The 12,489-nt window shown below is 34.6% G+C and overlaps 1 protein-coding gene across 2 annotated transcripts in view; it reads left to right on the top strand.

The window, feature by feature from the left end:
* LOC125403249 (contactin-6) overlaps positions 1-12,234 on the top strand; it is a 379,648-nt gene extending 367,414 nt beyond the window's left edge. For both annotated transcript variants that reach the window (XM_048438486.3, XM_085686802.2), the window contains exons 21-23: positions 9,972-10,084; positions 10,921-11,089; positions 11,953-12,234. In XM_048438486.3, coding sequence (XP_048294443.3) covers positions 9,972-10,084; positions 10,921-11,089; positions 11,953-12,053 — 383 coding nt within the window. In that variant the 3' untranslated portion in view covers positions 12,054-12,234. The remainder of the gene's footprint in view (positions 1-9,971; positions 10,085-10,920; positions 11,090-11,952) is intronic.
* Positions 12,235-12,489: the final 255 nt, after the last annotated feature.

Here is a 12,489-nt window from a genome sequence, read left to right as displayed (position 1 = left end):
CCTTCTACAGACACTCTGATTAAATCTATTTACAGGGGTTGCATTTCTTTTTTTGTCTTAGAAAAGGTTGACTTTATTTTTTATTTATGTTCACAAGTTTGCACCTGTGTGTGTGTGTGTGTGTGTGTGTGTGTGTGTGTGTGTGTATACCTGCTAATGTCAGAAGAGGATAACAGGTACATTTAGAGTTGGAGTTACAAATGATTATAAGCATCACAGGTAGATGATGGGAGCAAGCTTAAGTCTTCTAGAAGAGCAGTGTCCATGGGTATGACTTCTTAGAACTTAGGAGGCATATGGTTAAGAATGTCTAAGCTATGGCTTCCCTTTTTGCTTTCAGTCTTGAGTGATTATAATTGACTCTAAGCATAGATAAACAGATGAGTGACTCAAGGACAAAACATGAAGGCAAAGATTTTGGACTTTTATGTTGCCTTTAGTTACCATGTATTCCCCGGTATTTAGTGCAGTTTCTGGGTGTCTGTTGTAGTATAAGTAACTGCAATTTCCCTGTTCTGTTTTACTTCATTTTGCTAACTTGAGATAAAATGGATAGAAATAATTTTCAGAAAAATATTAGATAAGCATGTATTCCTGTTCCTCCTCCTGTTTTACAATGAGTTGACTGAATCAATGTATTATTTTTGTTCCGTACTTGTATTATGACTCTGGTGGTTTAAATGAGAAAGGCCCTCATAGGCTCCTATGTTTAAATATTTGTCTCACCATTGGAATTATTTGGGAAAGACTAATAGTATGCTCTCAATTGTAGGCTTTGAGATTTCATAAGACTCAAGGTGTTTCCTGTGTGTTTTCTCTGTCTCTTGTTTGTGGATCAAAATGAGAGCTCTAAGGTGTTCATACCCACCATGAATTTGCTCTGTCTTCATGGATTATAAACTTCTGACTATAAGCACAGTTATATACTTTATTGTATAAGTTGCTTTGAACACTGGGTTCAACAATAGAAAATTAACCAATACAATGTTACTTATAGGTATATGATTTATGGTTAATCATTTGGTATTTGATAACCAATATCAAGTGAAAATCCTAGCTGGGGAAGACCATTATTCTTACTCTAAGCATTTCCCAGCTTCCTGTCCTTCTTAGTCTACGTGTGAAGCTTTAATTTCCCACTTGCATTAGCATGTCCTTCCTTTGTTATTACTGCTTAGGTCTTCTTTATGTGGCCGTGTCGATCAGACATCGTGGGTGTAGCCTCTCTCACATTCCTAGGAGACAAAATTTCTCTCAACAAATTTCTTGTTCTTCTGTCTCTTATTCATTCTCCCCCACCCCTTCTGTAATGATCCCTGGTCTCAGTTGTAAAAGTTGAGTTAGTGTTATAAACCTAATCAACTCCTGAGGCTAGTGAAGTAATGGATCTTGGAGGCAAACTTACATCTACTATTTTAATAAATCATCATAATTCCTGAATACATTCTAAATGTTTATCTTTATACACACAGTTAAGTGTGGTTCTCATCCCTTATCAAAGAAAGTTTATTTTGATGCAGATGAAGTCCACTACAGAAAACCACAGCAGACAAAGTTACAAAAGGCAAGAGGTCTGGTGGCACCCACACATAAATGGTAAATCTGCAACTATTTTTTAATGTTATTAAGTAAACCCTCAGTTTTTAGTGTCCCTGATATTCCTTTTTGTTGTTCATATTTATTTATTTATTAAAAATTTCCACTTCTTCCCCACCTCCCTTTTCCCTCCTCCTTCCCACCTCCCCCTCCCTCTGTAGTCTTAAGAGCAGTCAGGGTTCCCTGTCTCGTGGGAATTCCAAGGTCCTCCCCTTCCATCCAGGTCTATAAAGGTGAGCATTAAAACAAACCAGGCTCCAACAAAGTCAGTCCATGCAGTAGAATCAAAACACAGTGTCATTGTCCTTGGCTTCTCAGTCAGCCTTCATTGCCAGCCACATTCAGAGTGTCCAGTTTGATCACATGCTCCATCACTCCTAGTCCAGCTGGCCTTGGTGAACTCCCATTAGATCACTCCCACTGTCTCAGTGGGTGAACGAACCCCTCATGGTCCTGACTTCCTTGCTCATGTTCTCCCTCCTTCTGCTCCTCATTTGGACCTTGGGAGCTAAGTCCAGTGCTCCAATGTGGGTCTCTATCTCTATCTCCATCCATTGCGAGATGAAGGTTCTATGGTGATATGGAAGATATTTATCAGTGTGGCTATGGGATAAGGCCAGTTCAGGCACCCTCTCCTCTGTTGCCCAAAAAACAATGTGAGGACCTCTCCTTGGACTTCACTGCTTGGTATTGGTACAAAAACAGAGATGTTGACCAATGGAATCGAATCGAAGACCCAGATATTAATCCTCAAACCTATGAATAACTGATTTTTGACAAAGGAGCTAAAACTATACAATGGAAGAAAGAAAGCATCTTTAACAAATGGTGCTGGTATAACTGGATGTCAACCTGTAGAAGAATGAAAATAGATCCATATCTATCACCATGCACAAAACTCATGTCAAAATGGATTAAAGACCTCAATATTAATCTGACCACATTGAACCTGATAGAAGACAAAGTGGGAAGTAGTCTACAAGACATGGCCACAGGAGACCACTTCCTATGTATAACCCCAGTAGCACAGACAATAAGAGCAACAATGAATAAACGGGAACTCCTGAAACTGAGAAACTTCTGTAAAGCAAAGGATACTGTCATTAAGACAAAAAGCAACCTTCTGACTGGGAGAAGATCTTCACCAACCCCTCATCTGACAAAGGTCTGATCTCCAAAATATACAAAGAACCTGATATTCCTATAAGAGGAAAATGTCTTCTTTATAACTCTACCAATTCCTTTCTTCAATATATTTGTATCTGAAAAGAGATCGTATAACTTAGGATTATTGTTAAACAGTCTTCAAAAAGATATGACTCCAGGGTGAGAGAAATGGGGACATGAATTCTAACTTATTCATAAACTATCATTTTGACTCATGTAAATATGTTTATTGTTTGTAAGTTTCTGGTGTGATTGCAATATGTTTGAGGATTGTGCACATATATATATGTTTCTTGGAAGCTAAAGGACAAGCTCAGGAATACATCCAATTATTTTTAGATATGATGTGTAAACTGGCTAGTTTTGTGTGTCAACTGGACACAAGATTGTGTCATCAGAGAGGAAAGAGTCTCAATTGAGGAAATGCTTCCATGAGATCCAGCTGTAAGTTATTTTATCAATCAGTAATCAATGGGGTAAGGGCCCAGCTCATGGTGGGTGGTACTGTCCCTAGACTGTTGATCCTGAGTTCTATAAGAAAACAGACAGAGCAAGTGAGGGGATGCCAATTAGTAAGCTGTAGATGGAGACTGAGCTTTTGTTTCCTGGTCACCCAGACCTGAATAATTATTCAGAAACTATTTTAATTGCAAAACTGTTTGGTCAATAGCTCAGGCATATTTATAGCTAGTCTTAAATCTTAAATTAATCCTGTTCTATTAATGTATGTGTCATCATGAGGCTATGGCTTACTGGTAATGTTTTGGCATATTTCTCTTTTGGCAGCTACATGGCATCTTTTTTACTACCTACTCTCTCTATATATTTCCGTTTGGTTTTCCTGCCTGGCTTTACTCTGCTAAGTCAATGTCCAAAGCAGCTTTATTCTTAATCAATAAAAGCAGTACATATAAATGACATTCCACATCATCTTTCCTTCTCTGTCTATTTATAAAGGAAGATTTTAAATTTAACATAGTAAAATTACATATACAAACCATTTATCAAGCAAGAATTATAGTTACAATATTTAGTTCATTTATATGTGGCAAATTAAGGAAAATACTCTATCATCTATTATATCTTTGTAAGGCTAAAGTTTTATATCTAATTTATCATTTATCATAACTAAGGAAAGCTATAATTCTAACTATCTAGTCTTCAACACCATCTAAGACCCCAGAAAGTTAATTATTATATTACCTAAGTGAACAGACAATGTATTTCAAGCAACTTTCAAAGTTCTAGAAATGACAGAGACATACTGCTGCCTGGAGAATCACACAAAATTCTTTTGTAACATTAGGGAATCCATTGTCAGCCTCTTGGCCTATAATATCTGGCAGGCTTTTCTGTGAAATAGGAAATTTGAAGATCTGTTCTGCCTTGTACTGCCAAAGTTCTTCAGTTGCTTTCTTCTATGTCATACAGAATGTCTGGAAACTTCTTTTATGAAGCAGGAATACTGAAGGATGGTCCCATCTTTTGGAAAGTTCAGTTGTCAATTTTCTGTGGGACCTGCATATTCAATTCATATAGAATACCATCAGGAAGTCCAGGCAAGAGCAATTTCTTGCCCAAATGTCTAGCCTTGTCACATTCAAGGCAAATTCCATAGTGCGTTTTTGTGATGCCCATCAACCTCTCTGAACTGCTACTTCCATAAGCAGACATGTATCACTGTTAAGAAAATTCTAAGCACTTAAAATATTTTCAGTGTCATAGTCTGTAGGTCTTTGAACAGTTTGAAGAATACCATCTGTAATATATGTTTGTTTATCTAGAAAACCTAACTTATATTACTATATGTTTTATTATGACAGATGACTAACTTTTAATTTCTATTTTAATAATACATTGCATTTTTAAATGAGCTAAATACACATATTACCTTAAATTAGCATAGAAATGTACATAAAACAAAATTGACCTTAAATTTATATCAATAAACCAAAGTTTAAACCAATGTATTCATTTCTATATTATATCCCTTTTCTTTTGTTAGAAAGACCTTCCCTGTGACCATTAACCATTGATAACCATATCCTTTAAATAAAAACAAATATTTATAAACAATATTTGGGGATTTGTAGACAGAAATGTAGTCATTTATAGATGGTAGTTTCTGTCCTGGCTAGTCCTGCAGCCGTTCATTCCCAAAGAAACACCCAAAGGCTTATATTAATTGCAACACTCTTTGTCCAATGGCTCAGGTGTATTCCTAGCTATCTCTTACATCTTAAATTATCCCATTTCTATTCATCTATATATTGCCATGAGGCCGTGGCTTACTGGTAATATTCTTGCATATTTCTCCTTCATTGGTCACATGGCATCTCTGGATTCCACCTATTCTCTCTATGTATCTCTGTTCAATTTCCAACCTGGCTTTAATATGCTAAACCATTGGCTTAAACAGCTTTATTCATCAACAAATAAAAGCAACACATAAAGAAGAACATTCTACATCATCAGCATTTGTCTGTAGACTTTACATCAACTCCTGCCTTTAGGATCCTGTCCTATATGAGTTCTTGTCCTGATTTTGTTTGGAGATGAACAGTTATGGAGAAGTATGAGCCAATAAGACTTTTCCTCTCTAACTTTTTGCTCATGATGCTTTGTTATAGCACTAGAAACCTTAACTAAGATGCTGGTCTACAATTTACAGTAAATACAAGCTACAGTTGCTGACCAGAAGGACCATGGATCCTCCTGTTTCCATCTTCCAGAGTACAGATTTCAAATATGCACTGTATACTAGCATTTTTAAATCCTGATAATTGAACTCAGTCTTCTAAAGAACCACCTTACCAACTGAGTTATCTTCTCAGACAAAGTCTTTTTATATGATAATTATGAACATATGTTTATATCTGGGAATCAGAGCTGGGAATGGTGCTTACTTCCATGGTTGTTATGAGAACTAAAGATATAACATACTTAAAGGAGACCCAATGGCTATGATACAGTGAGTGCTTGTTGCGTGACAAAATGTATTACACAACTTAGCCTATAAGCTTTACTTTATTTTTTACCCATTTTAAAAGAAAAAAAAAACTACTGCTACTTTTTGCTTTTTTCATGAATTTTTTTAGAGAAATTTTCAACAGGGGCCACAGAAGGAAACCCAAAGTATGAGAGGTGAAATGACTTTAATGAAACATTGAAGGAAGCCCTGATTCTAAGTGGTATCATTGGATTTAACTTTGATTTTCCATGTCCATGAGATGATATCAAGACTACCTCTGAATACTGGTAGCAAGTAAAAAAAAAAAATTTCCTCATCCATCACACATTGAAACTGTCACCATCTAGATTTTCAATTTGTTACTTTCTCTTTCATTGTTAAGTCAGAAAAATGAGAACTCACATTTACCAAAATCTCTAACTCTCATGATTGACTATCATGAAGTGCAAAGCTGTGGAGAAAAGAAAACTTTATTATTTTATTTTAAATCCAAAGATTCTGTTATCTACTCAATGAGTAGTGTCACCATGAGCCATGTACATTCCTCAGTTCTGATGTATGCTTGCCTGTGGAAAATGTCTCTTTTACTGGATAAACAACATAGAGTAAGAGAAAGACAATAAAACTACTACATGTTGGAAGAAACACCATGAAGAAACATAAGGCTAAGATACACATAAAGAAGAATATGGAGTGGGATGTATATTTCAATAAGTACGTACAACATTGAGAGGTGAAAAGATCTCTGTATCTGTATATATATGTCTGTATTTATGCAAGTATATGTAAAGCCTCATTAGTACTTTATCTTTTATATTTAATATAATAATAATGTTGATAATGATTGAATGGTGGTTATTTCCAAACAATACATATGATGTACTTTTAAATACCACACCTTAGTAAAAAAAAATAATGCATTTCTAAGACAACTAAGAGGTACAGCAAGTGCCCTGAGATCAGCACAGGCATCACTTCGATAGCAGTTAGATTTACAAAAAATAAGAAGAAGAAAAAATTCAAATCAATTGCACAAGAAAAAGAAAAGTATAAACAAAACACCAATGTAGAAACTTATTTACAGACATCGCAGCAGAAAGTGTTTGCTAATTTTGACTCAGTTTGGACCTGGACATTGACTGACTAGCACTCTGTACTAGATTCTTTTTTGCTGTAAATATGCAATCAATCCATATTTAGACATAAAGGAAGCATTAAGCTTTTATTCCATCTTGCACTTATGTTCTTTCTCTCTTGCCCAAATGTCAACCCCATGCTGTTACTTAGAAGTGTAACATAAGAAGTTGTTTTTGAATTGGGTTCACAGTGTGAACTACAGCTGAATATAAATGCCATCTACAGAAAAATTGATTACAGGGAAACCATTAGAGCTATGAAGGGCTAGTTTACTGCCGCTCTGTCACTTCATTAATAGAACATGATTTAGGTCTTTAGAAATTGCCTGTGAAAATTAAAACAAAGTAGACAAGGTGTTTTCTTATTGACTTTACCACTCATGAGTATGATCCAAGCAACATAACATGTTTTGAAGATACATGCGATGAATATTTTGGTTTTTTTTAAGGTATCAGAAATTTTAATTTTATTAAAGAAATTTGCACTCTTTTAATCCTCCCTGTTAAACCTGAACTGATAGCAGTGCAAACATTAAGGTGATAGCCTGGAAAACACCTTTAGAAGTTTTTGGTTGTTCTGTTGTTGTTGTTTTTCTTAAGGTCAAATAGATGACACGACAGCCATGTTTCTAAATAAAGATAAAATAAAGACAAAAGTGTTCATAAACCATAACTTCCCTTTGTACCCTTTCAGTACATTTTCTTTTCATAAGTATGTAGTGAATTCAATAGCAGGATCACAAAAGAATAATCTTCAAATTATGATAATTATATTTAAGCAATGAATCATTTGCAAATGTTGAACTCATGTTATTAGTGGCAAACCACTTCCGGGATGATCGAAAATTGATTATTTCATAACATGACAGTGGAGAACCATTATGCTTAGGAGACACTAGTAATGGTCATTGAGACTTTAATATAAACCAATGGCAAAGTGAAGGAGGCTTCCTATTGTATTTCATATGAACCAAGAATTTATAAACTAGGAATTTTGATTCTCATTTAAGAGATAATAAAACTAGGACTTTTGGGAACAACTTCAGCTCTTTGACCTCAAAATCAGAGTTTTTCTATCATCCAGACAGTGAGAGTAGCCAAACATTGTAAGTAATCTGTGTAATTGGTCATACATTCCATGGAATGCTTCTCGTGTTGTGCCCATGGGAAGTTTATTCTCCGCATAGAAGATAGAAATGCATTCATATCAATGACAAGGTTATTGCCAACATCAAAACTGTATGTTTTTCAATACATTAAAACTCAGCTCCGTGTTTCCTTGTATGTTGCATCAACAGTGAACTTGATATAGAAAGGACTCCTTTTACTGTAAACATGCTGAGCAGACAAAAGGCACAGCAACAAATGAATGATATTTGCAGGAAATAAAACTACCAGTGACACTGACGGGCTGAATATGCTTTGCTCTGTGCTGATTACAAGATGTTGTTAGTGTTGATAATTATTGTGAAGAAACATGTCCAAAGAGTATACTAGATTTTAAATCCCTGATCTCTATTGGGAATATTTTTATTAGCGCTTTTATAGCTGAAGAAAATATTATATTGTTCAACTAGGAATAAATTAAGAGAATATAACTGTAACAGTGTGATTGCCACCAGGCCCACCATAAATAAAAATATCCTTTGGCATATGTTAAGTGTGTAATAAACAAATATATTTTATGACTTAATTGCAAATTGGTTTATTTTGTCAAAAAAAATATCGGGTACAACCTGTCAAACTGGTTCATATAAATACATGCGTAAGGCTATAGATCTGAAAATGAAAATTTACCCTAAATCACAGGGCAGAATGATGAATAGAATGTACCCATTTAGTCACATGTGAATTATGCCAATATCCACTGCATGTTCAATATGACAAGGAAATATAAGACATGGCACAGTTTTAGTTTTAGACTACATGGTGTGGAGTTTCTTCTTTTTCCTTTTTTAAGTACATCTTTATTGTCAGCTTATCAACGTTTTATCCATGCGCTGTGCTAGCTGTTGATGATACAGAGTAAAAAAGAACACGTGCCCTCAAAAATTTATTTAAAAAAACACAAAACAGCTATTTTTCAATGAAGTGAAATTATTATAATAAATAATAATTGGGCCCCATAATATTACTAGGTAAACACTTCTCTAGTTGTCCCACACCAAATTTGGCAACAGGGTTAAGTCATCAGGAGTGGACTTGGGGAGACCCATAGCAATGCCCCTAGTTTAGCATGTTGAGCGTATTTAAGTGACACATGAGATAGTAAATAGATATTGATCCAAAATGCGCAAGAAGTCACATCTGTTTCTGTCATTGCTCTAATGACTTAAATGCTAGACTCAATCAGCACCTCACACTCAGGACAGAAACATCTTTCTGGCCTGTTTTATCTCTGCCTCAGCTTTTTAGCTGAACTATTTTAAATCTCTTCATAATTTTTTTCAATAGCAAAAAAAAATGTTGTGGGAAGTCTTTGAGAAGCAACAAGTTATCATGGAGAATGCACTGGATGGGAACCAAGAAACCAGGCTTCTGTTTTGACTCAGCTACTTTTCCACTGTGTACTTTGGGAAAACTGATTTCCTACTCTACAAGTCACATTATCATTCCCATATGTAAATTCTTAAAGTCCAATACCTTAACTTAGTTTTGTGGATTACAGTCAAATGGTAATGCAGCATAAAGGTTGTAAAAGTATTAGAAATGAATACCAGTATGTATGTGTCTCTGTATATATGTAGATAAATTGATATCAGTTAATTTGTGCTTTGACTAATAGCCAACTCTAACAGTAAATAACTGAACCTTCCATCTTTTTCTGTATTATAAAGTAAGCAACCTCAAATACAATAATTAATAAATTAATATTGGGCACTCAGCAAACCATTATTCATTCTCAAGTCTGTCAAAAAGACATTGTCTTATAACCAGAATTTGAATAAACTCTCTTATTGTGCTTATAATTGTTATATTTCAAATGGCAATAAAAGATCTTTTCTCCTTTTATGCTGATGTTGGGGACTTATTTTTCTTTTCCTGTTGTTACATTATACTATGAACTAAATAGCATTCATTTGGAACTTTGTATCTTAAAGCTCCAAGCCAACCACCAGCAAACATTGCCTGGAAGCTGTCAAATTCTAAATTATGTTTGAACTGGGAGCATGTAAAGACCATGGAAAATGAGTCTGAAGTTCTGGGCTATAAGGTAAGTATTTGGTATTTTATGTAATCTTATCAACTATGTTATTAATGAGTGATGTTATAATCAAATAGAAACAAAGATTGTGCACAGGGATTTATCAGGCTATTTTTAAAAATTGCTTGAAAATAACACTGGTGCCTTCAGTTCATCATATTAATGGTTCTGTGTTCTAGGTCCTGTAATGGATATGAAGTAATGTGCTATTGAAAATGGGAAATCCAAATCCTACAGTATTATTTTTTTAACCTCCATGATAGCTCCACTGCTATCAAAAGCTAATACTTCTTTATTTTTGTATATGTGATACATGATTGATGTCATAGAATTAATTTAAATAGAACATTAGAAGAAAGGATAAAGTCTTATATGGGCTTTTAGCAGCACAAAAGGAATCTTGCAAGAGCATCATTGAGTAACAAGAACATCTCTGAGTGCCCAGGGTAATCTTCTGTAGTGGTAATGGAAATTATCTATGAGCAGATGTGTGTCTGTGTGTCTGCCCAGAGATGATAATTTTATATATATTTAGACATTTGTCCTGAGTCCAAACTGAACAATGACTTTTCATAGTAAATCCTGGTGCTAAAATGTTCAAACCCTATAGTTAAGGTAAATCTACCTTTATTGTGGGAACAAGACTCTCAAATAAATATTGTTTCTTAAAAATAAATGCAATGATAAGCCTGGGTGTTTCAAAATGAGGAGTATCACTGTGGTAATACCAATATCATTAAAATGAGAGTATTGTTAAAAACATGTTTCTGATATCTCTCCATAACAGCATCCGAACCTTTAACAAACTTCAGCTCCATGTTAACTTGACTCTTCCTCTTATACAGATTCTCTATCGGCAAAACAGACAGAGCAAAACTCATATTTTGGAAACAAATAATACATCTGCCGAGCTTCTGGTTCCATTTGAAGAAGACTATTTGATTGAAATAAGAACAGTCAGTGATGGTGGAGATGGAAGCAGCAGTGAGGAAATAAGAATTCCAAAAATGTCAAGTAAGTCGACTTGCTGTTTCTGGCAGAGACTTTTAATCTAGGCAGCTGCAGCATCAACGTTACCAGGACTTTCTAATTATTGTGTAAATGCTGAGTGACAACCAAAAAGGAGTTTGTTTCTATTTTTGAACATACATTTTTTAAAATTGATATTTATTGAGCTCTACATTTTTTTCTGCTCTCCTCCCTACCTCTCCCCTCCCCTTCAACCCTCCCCCAAGGTCCTCATGGGACATGAATTTTTATAACGTTCTATTACCTCATTTGAAAAATGAAAAAAAAAGAATGAAAACAACAAGGAAAGAAGAAATGAAGGAAGAAAAAAAATAACAGAAAAGAACAAAGGGAATAATTCATAAGTTTTATACTGGCACATAATTTAGGACTTCTTTTTTAACAAATAGTCAAAGGTTTCAAAATAGGAACAGTGAAATAGAAGCATGCATATCGATTTTTTTCTATGTCTGTGGCAGACATCTCAAATCAATTGTAAGATTTAGATTGAACTGAAGTCTTATCAATCACATTTTCCAAGTAGGTCCGTCTTAGAAATAATACTGTTTTTGCTTTAGTAGCATTAAGTTCTCATATACACAAAGCTTCTAAGTAGAAGTCACTACTCACCAAATGTTGGCCAGATTTAATGCTTTTAGTAGGATTCACCAATTTGGTTATTTTTCTTTTTCAGTTTTCCATTCAGGATGAAATCCTGTGACAGAAGGAGTCATTTATTAAAATTAAATATAATGTAATAAAATATTATTTGCATACAAACCTGACTGTATAGTTTCTGTCTTGTATTATTAATCCAGTCAGCAGTCTTATTTCATGTGAGGTTATTATTTGATGTTTCTATTTTCCAGGTTTGAGTTCCACAGGAGTTCAGATTTTAAAGCCCTGTACCGAGTTCCTGTCAATTGTTGGGATTTTTTACTGTTTTGCTATTCAACCACTTTCACGATGAATCGATTTATGGATCTTTGGGAATTTTCTGGAAGCAAATCATTCTGTAAATACATTCTCCAGCCTCCATCACAAGACATATTCTTAATACAGACTTGTTTGGAAAGAAAAAAAAAATGTATATTACTAAGATCTTGTAAATATCTGTGGTACATTAATAAACAGTTTTAAACACTTTGAAACACTTTGAATTTTAATGTTCACACATCATTACACATTTGAGGGTGCTAAATTAATCTGGGATATAAAACTGCTGTGTCTTTCAGGTGACTTATATGGTGTGTATAAATAACCACCTCAATTAACGATCATAGTTATGGGACAGATGCAAACGCATGTCCATTTTATGTGCTGCAGCAATATACTTCACTATTTACACTCTTAGCCCTGCTTGAGTGTAACAAAATGCAATCATTTGTTTATAGTTTGGAGTCTCC

This window comes from Myodes glareolus, chromosome 3, assembly GCF_982192425.1.
Source record: "Myodes glareolus chromosome 3, mMyoGla1.1, whole genome shotgun sequence".
Taxonomy (NCBI): domain Eukaryota; kingdom Metazoa; phylum Chordata; class Mammalia; order Rodentia; family Cricetidae; genus Myodes; species Myodes glareolus.
This window is presented reverse-complemented; position numbering and strand designations above follow the sequence as displayed.